The sequence below is a fragment of the Centruroides sculpturatus genome, unplaced genomic scaffold, assembly GCF_000671375.1.
Source record: "Centruroides sculpturatus isolate CEXI.00-Female unplaced genomic scaffold, Cexi_2.0 scaffold250, whole genome shotgun sequence".
In the NCBI taxonomy this organism is placed as follows: Eukaryota; Metazoa; Arthropoda; class Arachnida; order Scorpiones; family Buthidae; genus Centruroides; species Centruroides sculpturatus.
Genome location: NW_019384557.1, coordinates 31439 through 46370, shown reverse-complemented (window position 1 = coordinate 46370; position 14932 = coordinate 31439). Strand labels below are relative to the sequence as shown.

General features: G+C 24.8%; 1 protein-coding gene across 1 annotated transcript in view; it reads left to right on the top strand.

The window, feature by feature from the left end:
• The window catches only part of LOC111623908 (ubiquitin carboxyl-terminal hydrolase 47-like), a 149881-nt gene extending 137554 nt beyond the window's left edge, over positions 1-12327 (top strand). Inside the window, exons 34-46 of the mRNA XM_023366640.1 lie at positions 906-1024; positions 1387-1517; positions 2825-2872; positions 2945-3075; positions 3180-3251; positions 3465-3478; positions 4772-4915; positions 5278-5408; positions 6716-6763; positions 6836-6966; positions 7071-7142; positions 7758-7903; positions 11107-12327. Of these exons, the coding sequence (XP_023222408.1) occupies positions 906-1024; positions 1387-1517; positions 2825-2872; positions 2945-3075; positions 3180-3251; positions 3465-3478; positions 4772-4915; positions 5278-5408; positions 6716-6763; positions 6836-6966; positions 7071-7142; positions 7758-7902 (1186 nt within the window). The 3' untranslated portion in view covers position 7903; positions 11107-12327. The remainder of the gene's footprint in view (positions 1-905; positions 1025-1386; positions 1518-2824; positions 2873-2944; positions 3076-3179; positions 3252-3464; positions 3479-4771; positions 4916-5277; positions 5409-6715; positions 6764-6835; positions 6967-7070; positions 7143-7757; positions 7904-11106) is intronic.
• The last annotated feature ends 2605 nt before the right edge of the window (positions 12328-14932 follow it).

The window sequence follows — 14932 nt, the reverse complement described above, 5'->3', positions numbered from 1 at the left end:
AATGCTATGTGCCATCCATAATGCCACCTACTGCCATCTATCTCTTTGTATTGCTGCTGAAGGTGGTCATTTTGAATATATTTTCTAACAAAATAAAAAGACTTTTTAAAATCAATTTCTGCAATATTGTCTTTAACCAGTACAGTCTGAGATTATTAGTATGTTCATATATTTTTAAATTGATTGCCTTTTGATTATTTTACTGCTGGAACGAACATGGAGCATATGAGTACATTTGTACAATGCAAAAATGATCTCTCTTTTGCCCTTGTTTGCATAGATTCTACATATATATTTTGCAAAAGGAGAAGCTGCTGCTCTCATCTTGCTGCATTTATTTTAAAACTATTCACTTTTTCAAAAATTTATGAACTTTAGCAATAAAAGGATTTCTTTTATCAACTTGAATAATTTGTTTAAATGATAAAATAAGGCATTGACTCAAAATATTAATGTTTTCTTCCAGAATGTAGCACTTAATAAAATTTTAATAAAAACCTAAGCATTTTCTAGGTCTTATTACTAGAAAATCAAACATGTTAATTTAAGTCAAAAAAAGTATAATATTTTAAGATTCTTTTTTAAGTTATTTTAATTTATTCTTGTAAATGAAATATGATTTGTAGTAAAAACATTTTTTATGTATCTCTTGACAGCTAATTTTTAGCTTTTAATTAATGATGATATTAAACAAAAAAATTATAGAATTAAAAAATTTGATGCTTTTAATATTCTTTGAAATTAATAGCAATAGTAGTTTACATCTGAGAACAAAATTTGATGAAAAGTTTTTATTTTTGCTTTTATTTTATGAGAATTTTATATTTATAAATGAGGGGAAAAGCATTTTAATTTAACTACTAAAAAATAAAATTTTTCATAAAAGATTTTTGTCTTCTTTTAAGATGTCGATTAAGGAAAAAGAGTTGGAAGAATCCAGGGACTATATTTTTAGACCATTTAAAGTTTGAAGATGATATACCAATTACAACAAATTGGGAAATTTTCCTAGAAGTACTTACTGGTAATTAAATTTTTCACTTATATACATTAAAGCATATTGTGTGTGGTTTTTTTAATGATAAATAAATCAAGATACACTTAAAGCAGCAAATTCTCATCTAAATTTTAGTTTGAATACTTAAAATATACAGTTTTACTAAATAATAATTGAAAAGCTTTTAATTATATATATTATTATTTTATCTATTTATATGCAACACTGCTTTGATGATGCAGTTTATTTTTATGCAGAATTTACTGTTCAAAATAATAATGGAAAATCTTAATGAAACATATACTATTTTGCAGTTAGTATTTATTCTACTATCATACTAAGAATTATTAAAAATTTAAAGTAATTATTGGTATATTAAATATTTTTAGGTGCTGAACAAGTTACGTCAAAATCTCAAGTTGCTGTGTTCTGTAGGAGGTGGAATCCTTCAAAATTTCAACTTGATCCTTTTGAAGAAATAATTCTAGAAAATAGAACTATAAATGAATTAAAATCAAAAGTAAGTGTATTGAAAAATATTGATTCTTAATATGATTAATATTGTATTATTTTACTGAAAAACTCATTAAAAACTAGACTGAGTATATTCTCCCTAACCTTGAAATTTCTTGATCTGTGCAAAAATCTTGGCATTTAAACTAGACTATGATGCCAAATATTCATAAAATAAGTTAAATGCTTTCAAATTAAATCTCACTTACTCTTTCACAATGCTAATAAAAAAAATTACTTACTCACTAAAATAGCACTGTTCATCAGTTAATTATTTAAATGAATAGTCATTCTATTTCAATTAAATCATTTTTATTACTATGGTGGAAGGATGAATGAAGCATTTTATTCAAAAATACTTTATGTATATATTTTTATATCATGGTTTAAGTATTTGATACATTAGGATTTTTACACAGATCAAATATATATATCTAACTGTTTATAAGAAATTTCAGAGACTTGTTTAGTTTTTAATACTCTTAATTTCTTGGTTTGCTTCAATGTCACATTTTTAAAATCTTAATCCTTTCTTTAAGAGAAACATTTTGAGGCAGTACTGCAAAACTAATTTTAATTTTTTTGGAGAAAATAATTCTATGAGAATAATGCATTTTCAGTTTTTAATGCATCATTAGTAATAAATTAAGTTAATTTTTGTATTAATTTAAAATTTTATTTTACTTAGAATTCCTATAAAAACATGAATAAGATAGGCTTTGTTATCAAGATAATTTAATTTTATTTTTTTAATGCAAATTGCTTAATTAATTATAAAATTTTTATCATTGTACAATGTTTGTATTAACTATAATGATGATGAAAAAACTCAAAATTGATGAGGACAAAATTTTGATTATTAACAAATATACCAAAATTTTAGTTCAAATTTTCCTTTTCATTACAATATTTTATCATTAAATGAAATGTAAACTTGATACCAATGTAAAATAATAACAAAATTGAAACACTTTCCAGTTTCCTTTTTATGATTTTTGAATGAGATAAAAGAAAGAATTCTTATGTTAGAGATATCTTAATGAAAAATTTGTATATATATATATATTGTCATTGTTGATAATATTGATAAACAATATTATCAACAATATTAATATAGTATATACCAACAACCCCAAATTCTGACTAATTTTCTAGTAGAATACACTTTATTTAATGACAATAAATATCTATGATCAAAAATTATCTAAAAATGTTTAGTTTCTTATTAAAATCTATTTATATCTAGTTTTATTTAAAAATTTATTTTTTGCAAAATTAGAAATATATTTATATATAATTTTTTTAATTGAATAGTTATCAGAAATTAGCAAAATCCCAATTGATAATTTGGAATTTGCAAAAGTAAGTATTAAATTTATTGAAACTAAATTATTAAAATTGCTTAAATAATAAAAGATATTTTTAAAAATTTAGGGACAAGGAACATTTCCCTGTGAACCTTCTCTTCTCTCCATCCATACAGATTTTGATTGGCATTCTCAAGCATCATCTTTAAACACTTGGCCTCTTTATATTAGTGATGATGGGCATGTTATTTTCTATAGGTAATTTTCATATTTGCTCATTAATTTTTATAATAATTAAAAAAATAGTAGTTTTAAAATATATAGTTTTATTTAAGCTGATTCATTTATAATTTATTAACCAGGGATAAAACTGAAGAATTAAAACAACTTTCAGAAGAAGAAAAACGTCAAATATCTAATAAAGAAAACACTAGGTTAGTAGCTGTCAGACACACAAGTCTAAAGGTTTCTTTAAATTTTACTGTTACACAGGAAATTCTCTTTGCTTTGATATTGTAACCAGTTATTCCCATTGTCATTAAATTTGCACTGATAAAGTTTTAATTACAAAGCTTCCTTTTCAGTGCATAATCTTTTTTGTCAATGAATGTATATGTTGATTATTTATTTATTTTTTTTTTTTTTAGAATGTATGATACAGGTAAAGTGAAAAAAAGTTGTAGGAAGAAATAATTAATTTTGAACAAATCAATAAATTAAAATTGTATCTTGCCATGATGACCTGATATATGCAACACCAAGTGTGTTTCATTTAAATGTCTGGTATGGGCAGCTTCTTGGTCTCATATTCATTGGCAGCATACTAAATAGTGATTAATATCTGAACATCCTAAACATGATGATGGATGGATGGTTTGATGTGCCATTGGTACAACTACAACAGGTTTGGTATCATGATGGAATTCCATCATGTTTCCCAGACTTGTTCCCTCTGGAATTTTTCCTCTGGTGGGATCACCTAAAAGCATTGGTCTAAGATGCATATTTAATAGTATCATGTGATGTTAGCAAACTGAGATACATATGAGAGACCTGTAAAATAGTAACACCAGGAATGCTATGTGCCATCCATAATGCCACCTACTGCCATCTATCTCTTTGTATTGCTGCTGAAGGTGGTCATTTTGAATATATTTTCTAACAAAATAAAAAGACTTTTTAAAATCAGTTTCTGCAATATTGTCTTTAACCAGTACAGTCTGAGATTATTAGTATGTTCATATATTTTTAAATTGATTGCCTTTTGATTATTTTACTGCTGGAACGAACATGGAGCATATGAGTACATTTGTACAATGCAAAAATGATCTCTCTTTTGCCTTTGTTTGCATAGATTCTACATATATATTTTGCAAAAGGAGAAGCTGCTGCTCTCATCTTGCTGCATTTATTTTAAAACTATTCACTTTTTCAAAAATTTATGAACTTTAGCAATAAAAGGATTTCTTTTATCAACTTGAATAATTTGTTTAAATGATAAAATAAGGCATTGACTCAAAATATTAATGTTTTCTTCCAGAATGTAGCACTTAATAAAATTTTAATAAAAACCTAAGCATTTTCTAGGTCTTATTACTAGAAAATCAAACATGTTAATTTAAGTCAAAAAAAGTATAATATTTTAAGATTCTTTTTTAAGTTATTTTAATTTATTCTTGTAAATGAAATATGATTTGTAGTAAAAACATTTTTTATGTATCTCTTGACAGCTAATTTTTAGCTTTTAATTAATGATGATATTAAACAAAAAAATTATAGAATTAAAAAATTTGATGCTTTTAATATTCTTTGAAATTAATAGCAATAGTAGTTTACATCTGAGAACAAAATTTGATGAAAAGTTTTTATTTTTGCTTTTATTTTATGAGAATTTTATATTTATAAATGAGGGGAAAAGCATTTTAATTTAACTACTAAAAAATAAAATTTTTCATAAAAGATTTTTGTCTTCTTTTAAGATGTCGATTAAGGAAAAAGAGTTGGAAGAATCCAGGGACTATATTTTTAGACCATTTAAAGTTTGAAGATGATATACCAATTACAACAAATTGGGAAATTTTCCTAGAAGTACTTACTGGTAATTAAATTTTTCACTTATATACATTAAAGCATATTGTGTGTGGTTTTTTTAATGATAAATAAATCAAGATACACTTAAAGCAGCAAATTCTCATCTAAATTTTAGTTTGAATACTTAAAATATACAGTTTTACTAAATAATAATTGAAAAGCTTTTAATTATATATATTATTATTTTATCTATTTATATGCAACACTGCTTTGATGATGCAGTTTATTTTTATGCAGAATTTACTGTTCAAAATAATAATGGAAAATCTTAATGAAACATATACTATTTTGCAGTTAGTATTTATTCTACTATCATACTAAGAATTATTAAAAATTTAAAGTAATTATTGGTATATTAAATATTTTTAGGTGCTGAACAAGTTACGTCAAAATCTCAAGTTGCTGTGTTCTGTAGGAGGTGGAATCCTTCAAAATTTCAACTTGATCCTTTTGAAGAAATAATTCTAGAAAATAGAACTATAAATGAATTAAAATCAAAAGTAAGTGTATTGAAAAATATTGATTCTTAATATGATTAATATTGTATTATTTTACTGAAAAACTCATTAAAAACTAGACTGAGTATATTCTCCCTAACCTTGAAATTTCTTGATCTGTGCAAAAATCTTGGCATTTAAACTACACTATGATGCCAAATATTCATAAAATAAGTTAAATGCTTTCAAATTAAATCTCACTTACTCTTTCACAATGCTAATAAAAAAAATTACTTACTCACTAAAATAGCACTGTTCATCAGTTAATTATTTAAATGAATAGTCATTCTATTTCAATTAAATCATTTTTATTACTATGGTGGAAGGATGAATGAAGCATTTTATTCAAAAATACTTTATGTATATATTTTTATATCATGGTTTAAGTATTTGATACATTAGGATTTTTACACAGATCAAATATATATATCTAACTGTTTATAAGAAATTTCAGAGACTTGTTTAGTTTTTAATACTCTTAATTTCTTGGTTTGCTTCAATGTCACATTTTTAAAATCTTAATCCTTTCTTTAAGAGAAACATTTTGAGGCAGTACTGCAAAACTAATTTTAATTTTTTTGGAGAAAATAATTCTATGAGAATAATGCATTTTCAGTTTTTAATGCATCATTAGTAATAAATTAAGTTAATTTTTGTATTAATTTAAAATTTTATTTTACTTAGAATTCCTATAAAAACATGAATAAGATAGGCTTTGTTATCAAGATAATTTAATTTTATTTTTTTAATGCAAATTGCTTAATTAATTATAAAATTTTTATCATTGTACAATGTTTGTATTAACTATAATGATGATGAAAAAACTCAAAATTGATGAGGACAAAATTTTGATTATTAACAAATATACCAAAATTTTAGTTCAAATTTTCCTTTTCATTACAATATTTTATCATTAAATGAAATGTAAACTTGATACCAATGTAAAATAATAACAAAATTGAAACACTTTCCAGTTTCCTTTTTATGATTTTTGAATGAGATAAAAGAAAGAATTCTTATGTTAGAGATATCTTAATGAAAAATTTGTATATATATATATATTGTCATTGTTGATAATATTGATAAACAATATTATCAACAATATTAATATAGTATATACCAACAACCCCAAATTCTGACTAATTTTCTAGTAGAATACACTTTATTTAATGACAATAAATATCTATGATCAAAAATTATCTAAAAATGTTTAGTTTCTTATTAAAATCTATTTATATCTAGTTTTATTTAAAAATTTATTTTTTGCAAAATTAGAAATATATTTATATATAATTTTTTTAATTGAATAGTTATCAGAAATTAGCAAAATCCCAATTGATAATTTGGAATTTGCAAAAGTAAGTATTAAATTTATTGAAACTAAATTATTAAAATTGCTTAAATAATAAAAGATATTTTTAAAAATTTAGGGACAAGGAACATTTCCCTGTGAACCTTCTCTTCTCTCCATCCATACAGATTTTGATTGGCATTCTCAAGCATCATCTTTAAACACTTGGCCTCTTTATATTAGTGATGATGGGCATGTTATTTTCTATAGGTAATTTTCATATTTGCTCATTAATTTTTATAATAATTAAAAAAATAGTAGTTTTAAAATATATAGTTTTATTTAAGCTGATTCATTTATAATTTATTAACCAGGGATAAAACTGAAGAATTAAAACAACTTTCAGAAGAAGAAAAACGTCAAATATCTAATAAAGAAAACACTAGGTTAGTAGCTGTCAGACACACAAGTCTAAAGGTTTCTTTAAATTTTACTGTTACACAGGAAATTCTCTTTGCTTTGATATTGTAACCAGTTATTCCCATTGTCATTAAATTTGCACTGATAAAGTTTTAATTACAAAGCTTCCTTTTCAGTGCATAATCTTTTTTGTCAATGAATGTATATGTTGATTATTTATTTTTTTTTTTTTTTTTTTTAGAATGTATGATACAGGTAAAGTGAAAAAAAGTTGTAGGAAGAAATAATTAATTTTGAACAAATCAATAAATTAAAATTGTATCTTGTAGCAAAACTTTAAATTATTTAAATATTTAAAAATAAATTAATACAATTCAATTTGAAAATTAAATTATATCCAAAAACTTTGAGATACCATGTTTCAAGAATTTTTATATGTAGAAACTAACAAAATATTTTCAGTTTGAAAATTGACTTCATTCTAAAATAGGATAACAGTTAAAGTTTGAGTAAAAAAAAAAAAAATTAAGTTTTGTATAATATAACAATTTTCAGGATATTTAAACACTTTTCAATAAATAATACTTTAAAACTAAAACTTTTAAGTTAAAATTTAAAATACAATTTTATTTTTTTTTTAGGTTAAACAAATTACTTAAAGTTAATTATTCACCAAGGAAAGAAAGAGCATTGAAAATTTATACTGACAGTTCACCAAGCAGTACAAACAGCAATAGTTCAAATTCAGTTTCAACATCAAAAACTATAGTTCCAGATCTTGATTAAGGTCAGTATTTTTATTTATTGATAAAGTTAATACATTGATTGGTTGTTCTATTGTGGCAATAAATGTATATCACCATATTAAAATTTTAAAATTATTTTAACATGCTTTGTGTTAATGTTATTTTAGTGAAGTAAATTTAGCAATTTCATAACAATAATTTGAAAGTTAATAGAAATGTACTACATTCATATTCAAACATCTCTTTATAATTGTGGACAAGACTAATTATGTATATGTTTTGTTTAGTGTATTTTTATATACAAGAAATCCTCATTAGTTCAAAATTCAAGGGACAAAATAATTGACTTCAAATTATTTAATTTTGAATTATCCAAGATTTGCATATTTCTGTTCAATATGCCAAATGCCATGTAACTTATGTAATTTATTAAGCAAAAGGAATATGGCCACATAAAGAGAATGTTGTTATCATTAATTAATAATAATAATATAAATAAATTGCAGGTAAACAGCAGGTGTCCAGTGAGAACCTTGGAGGTTGCCAGATAGGTTTTACAAAAAGTAAAGCATAATTTCTCAAAATGTAGCCAATTATTTCCAAAGTGGCCCAAAAAGTAGTAAGCCATCCAAATGTAGTAGCATAGAATCAATAAATATCTCAATCTGCTACTTGTAGCCCAATCCTGAAAACCAGCCATATTTTATTTAAAACCAGCCATATTGATTTTAAAATAAGCATTTTTAGACAACAGTTAAAAAAAGGGTCCCAATTGTGAAATTTAACCATAAAATGGATTTTCTTGCCGACAGAGCATTCAAAGTAGACATGAAAAAAATTAGAATACCAGCTATCATTTGAAAAAAAATTTGAGATGGCACTTATATCATCGTGTGCACTAAAACGTGCACGTTCACACATTCTAAATTTTCATTCATAAAATCACATAATGGACACTGAAACAAAACTATCTGAGCTATGGAGGATGCCATGTTGCTTTTCATTGTAAACGGCCATTTTTGCCATCTGACAGTGCATATTCCAGCCAGAATATAGGAATGTGTTCCACAGGAATTTTTAAATGGATGCTGCTTGCTCTTAATTACACAGAGGAATAAAAGAGTGCATCCCTGTAGTGTGGAGGCACTTCGATCTAAATGAACAAGTTAATGTACTCATATTACAGTTTGGATAGAATTTTCACTTCAAATTTCGAAGTAGCCATATTTCAAACTATCCAAGTTCCTTAACATGTAAATCTCTATATCTCCAGCCAGGACAAATAGTACAGTTACAAACTATCAGGATCCTATAATGAAGATTTCTTGTATTTATTTAATAAATATATTTAATTTACATTTGTAATCTTAAACTGAATTTTAAAAACGGATAAAGTGGGTGCTAAGTGGGCGAACTATGGGTTGTTTGCTTTTAAAGTCTTAATGACTTAAACAAGGACGAAACTAGAAGCTTTGATTTGACCACCGTATAAATTTTATTTTAAAAAATAACAAAATATTTTTGAGAATATCCGAAGTTTGTCAGCTAATTGATCTTCTGTGATGTTTCTCATATGTAGTGTGATACTATCTTTCAAGGCTTCCAAATCTGAAACATGTTCTTGATAAATCATACTTTTCAAGTGCCCCTTCAATGAAAAATCAGATGGATTTACTAAGNCCACTTTCAACCACTTTCAGCCTCATATCTCCCGCACCCTTATAGCTATCAAGACGCAACCACCCCTATGCACAAATGGAGACTTGGGGCTACCACCACATACAAACACCATTCACGTGCGATATGTAGTTTTGGCGGAAAAGTGAAATATAGGGACATACATGTCCATTTTTATATATAGATATAGATATAGATTATACCATATTTGAATTCAGAATTTAAGATTTGAATCCTAATTTCTAAATTTGATTATTTTAGCATGCATTTAATGTCATTTAGTTTAGATAGTGAATTTATTTTCCATGCCAAACTGATGAGATTTAAAATTTTGTTAATAAAAAAAATACTTGAAAAAATATACACAATGTTTAAATAAATTCTTCACAATTAGTGATATCCAAATAAAGCTTAAATAATAAATTCGTATAATTTTTCTAGTTGTTTAATTTTTGAAGACAAGAATTTGAAATACTACACTGTATTGTATTCCTGATGTATCAGAACTGTGTTGTTCCAAAATGAAGGAATTGATTAAAAATATAAAATAATTGTCAAAAATGATGACAAATTTGAAATTAAAATTGTTTCATGAATGGTTTTTATTCTGTAACATAGGAAACATTGAAATTAATCTTTAATAGCTGAAAAAATGATGATCTAATTTTTAGAAATCAAGCAATCATTGTCAGGATACCTAGTTCTTATTGATTTACAATAACTTTTGAGCTATCATTTATGTGCTATGTGCAACATACATCATACTTTTATTCTGTTTTAGAAATTATTTTTTTCGATTTTAAAAATGAAAATATTGAATTTGGTAAAAGCAAAAGTGAATCAGTTATTTAATTGGGAATTTAAAATCTTATAAAGTATAATCTATCTATATAACCCATTAAACGCGTGTCTGTCCGCGTAATGGTATGCCAAAAACAGACACTAGAGGCTCCTTAGCAATGATTTTAAATTAACAATAAATTATTTTTATTTGTAATAGGAATTTATTATTGATATGAATTTATTATTTATACCACGGAATGGTATAATTAATTATTATATGCCTTGCCTTGCCTTATTATATGCCTTGATTAACCTTCCGCCGCATGTTTACAACATCCCATGACTCAGTAAATGTCACACATTAACTCACAGGAAATTTGTTGAAAAAATTGCAGATACATTTAAAATTGAGGTTTACAAGCGAAGGTAAATAAACAAATTAAACTATTTTAAAGTATTTATAGAATGTTTAATAGGTAGAAATCTAGATCCATATGACGCGATTGGGACTTTAACAGAGCTGTAGAACATATTGATAGGAATAAAAAAGTCAAAGGAACCGTACCTGATGGGAATTTGTAGAGAACGTCCACTAGGGGGCATCCCAGACTACTAGTAAATTAGAAATAACTGAGAAATATCATTTTACATTTTAAATATATTTATATTTTTAAAATTCTTATGATTAATCCTAAATAAATAGATCAGTCAATGTAAAATATTAATTAATTAATATTCATATTTTAATAAATATTTTCTCCTAAAAGATTTTTTTTTATTTCAGTAAGCCAACAGAATGCTGCATAATTCTCAATGCCAAAGCATATCAATGAGTGGCTTGGATGTACTCAAATTTGTGTTGTTATTCCCTCAGTCATTAGTTAAAGAGACTGCCTTTTTTAAGGCACCTACTGGAAGTGCCTGTAGTCAAGTACATTCAATCTTTTATCATTGAATAATTTAGTTTATTCTTATGGCTGTTTTTTATGTTTAAAAACAATGATATTTATATTCAACTCCCAGAATGTCTTATTAATGTACATGAAAGTATTAGACAACTTTTTTTCATCTTTAAAAAGTAATAGATGGTGTTACCTTCAGAAAATAAATTTACATGCTGTTTCTTTAGGTTGTGATGTCAGAATGAGCATTTTTGTAGTTTAAAAATGATAAAAGACACCCAACTGTTTATAAAATTCTGTTGCCTATTGTATATTCATATACATTTTGCTCAGGTGTAAAGATTGAACTGTAATATTTATAAAAGTCAAATTACAAATTTTGTTTAAAAATTGCAGTTAGACCATTGTATGAGCTTTGTTTTCTGCATATAAAGATTCAACAGAAGAATGAAAAAGGTGTATAACACCAATTATACAGTTCCAAAAAGTTACTTTGAAAAGTGCCTGTAATTTGGATTTCGTTATGAAATTCAAAAAGTCATTTGATTTATTGTATCTCATATATCATCATCCTGTTCTCTTAATAAGAATTGAAGATGTTAAAGTTGGTAATTTGCTTATTAATTTTGTGCGCGATATTGAAATTGTCTTGCATAATATTCATATATTAATTATATATAAATGTTAATATTTATTTGGATAGATAACAAAAATTCTTGGAAACAGGAAACATGTTTTGGCTGTAACTTTTCATTTTTAATCTTTGAAATTCAACTTGTTTATAAAATTATTTGAGCAAAAAAATATAAGAAAAATTTCATTTTAATAATGCAAATACTGATTCAACAATAAAAAGGAAGTGCTTAACTGTTTATTAAATAAATTTTCATTGTTATTTATTTATTTATTTTTTTTCTACTGGCTATTATTGTCAGGTGTTAGGAATGAATTAGTAGTCAGCAGGCCTGGCTGATGTAGCAACATATAAACAGAAGAAAAGAAATTTTTAAATTTTGTGTTTTGATACTGATTTTTACAAAGTTATTTAATATATTATTCTGAATTTTTTTGTTATTTTTATTCTCATTATTATCATCATCATCATCAAGATTATTATTATAAATAAAGGATATAGTCTAGGGCAAAATTTGTTTGATTATGCCTTAAATCAAGAAAAGAATTTAAACTGCTTTATAACAAAATTTTGAAAAATGCAAAATTGCATATTAATAAAGTTTTACATAAAAAAATGAAAAACAAAAAAAAAGAAAAAAATATATATATAATGTCAGATGGTGATGATCTTTTTCTTTTTTGTTTGGATAAAATTTTGCAAACTGAAGCCATCCAAATAGATAGTTGTTTGTATAACTTTTGGGTGGATGATAATAAAAATTACAGTCTTCTTGTGACTGCCAATGTTACCTGCATTTTGTGTTGTTAGTTTTAGTGAAAAATTATTAATAAAACAAAAATAAAATCTTATGAGATGAGATTAACAGGCATATCTCACCTCAGACTGTATGATAAAAATGCAAATAAAAGTTGTATGAAGTGTGTTAAGTTTATGTCAAAACTTGTTTAACTTTAATTAAACTTTAAAATTATATATGAAATTAAGTAAGTAAAAAATTTGATCAAAATTGTAATATAAAAAACAATAATGAGCAATTTATACTTCTAAAACATAAAAAATCTTTTTAAAATCTCAGAATAGTGAGACAAACAAAGGTTAAACTTACACATTTCAATCAATTCTTTGCTTTCTTTTCACAGAATTTTGATGAATGTTAGAGAAATATTATCTTTTGTTTTTAAATATGGTGAGAGTATACAAAATGCTATTAATAAATCCAAGAGTATGTGATACATTTTATACAAAAAATTATTTTGATCATATTAGGGAACACAAAAATGGCAAAAACTTTCTGTTGAATTACCAATTGACAATTGATCAAGGGTTTATCTCTGAGTAGAATAAAAAAATAATATGATTTATTTTATAAGAAAATTTTAATATTGTCATCATCTTAAAATTTTATTACTGAACTGCTGTAATAAATTAAATTGTAGTTTTTTGCTGTAAATGGAAACTGTCATCAGGATACATCAAAAGGAATACAAAATAGAATGCCCAGTTTAAAAATTAAATTAAATTTCATGCTCTTTTTGATGTATTTTGATGATAGCTGCACAAACACCCAAAAACATTACAAATCTCATAATCAGTTTATCAATTGTGGTAAATTAAATATTTAGTTTAATTTTTTCAACAATTTTATTAATAAACTTTTCCAAGCATTTTGATGACTTTTAATTTACATACAAGAAAATTAAGTGTGATAAGTTTTTTAATTTGTCATAATCGAAAAGTTTTTTCTTCTTTATTTATCAAACTTGAAATAAGCTTTTTTTGAATGTCATGATCTAATGCTATCAAATACATTCTATTGATAGCTCTGTAAATCTTATTTCTGTAAGAAACAGTGAGTGAATACTCATCAAGTTAACATTAGAATTCCCTAAGTTGAAACATTTATAATATTTTAGGTTTAAAATCTTATAAGTTTGTATCAAATCTTTTTAAATCTTTATTTTGTAAGTACTTATCTCTTACAGTATAGAAAATTTTATAAACAATCTTCAGGTCTACCTACATGATTTCCAGTGATCTAGCAGAAATTGTAGTGTCCTGGGTAGAAAATCCTATCATGAAAATGTATGTTAATGATATTAAATTGATTTTGTGCTATGTAGACTGTTTTAATAATTATTTAGCATAAAGAGGAAATTATTTCTAAATTTATAGAAGGCATTAATAATAATCAAATTGGTATAAAATTAGAACAGCATGACATAGAAACTAATTCTCTAGATCTTGTTATTTTCATGACTTCACCATTTACAACACTGACATTTTCATTAAATCCGTATCCTATGTACCCTAAATCAGCAGTTCCCAAAGTGTGTGCTGTGGCGCATACTTTGGAACACCACACAGGGGTGCTATGAAATGTTATAAAATTTTTTAAATTTTACTTAATTTAAAAAATATTGGCTAGTTTGCAAATAATTGTACTTGTTAGAATTTGACATAGGGTGCCTTGAGAAAATCTGGATTTAGCAAGGGTGCTGAGAATCAAAAAAGTTTGGGAACCACTGCCCTAGATCATTTGTTTGATACAGTTCCCCATAAACTTTATGCATTTAGTATTAATAAAATAAGCATTCCCTCCTCTTTCTTAGGGAAAGTTTGAGATATCAAATTCAACAGAATCTCTCTGAGAGTTGCAGATCATAACTTCCCAAAGAAACATATTGTAGGTTTGGTTAAAGTACTATATTGATTTCAGTTGTTATTATTTAAAATATTTAGAAGTAGAAGTATTTCCTGCCTGTAACAATATTCAAATTTTAAAAACAAAAATTTTTATTTTGTATTAGAATGTTTCAAAACTTGTTTTCTATAAGCCTGAATTTAAAATTGTTGTCAATCAAAAAACAGCTGCTATTTTATTAAATTATTTATTTTAAATTTAGCAATATCAGTATGTATGTCATTTTCTATAAACATATTTTCTGATGTCTATTTAATTTGAAAACAAATATATTTTTATATAGGCTAAAAAAAACAAATTTTTGAAGTAAATTGCATTTAAGAAAATAGAAAGTTTTAAAGAAAAAAAACTGCTTAGTTTTAAGTTATTT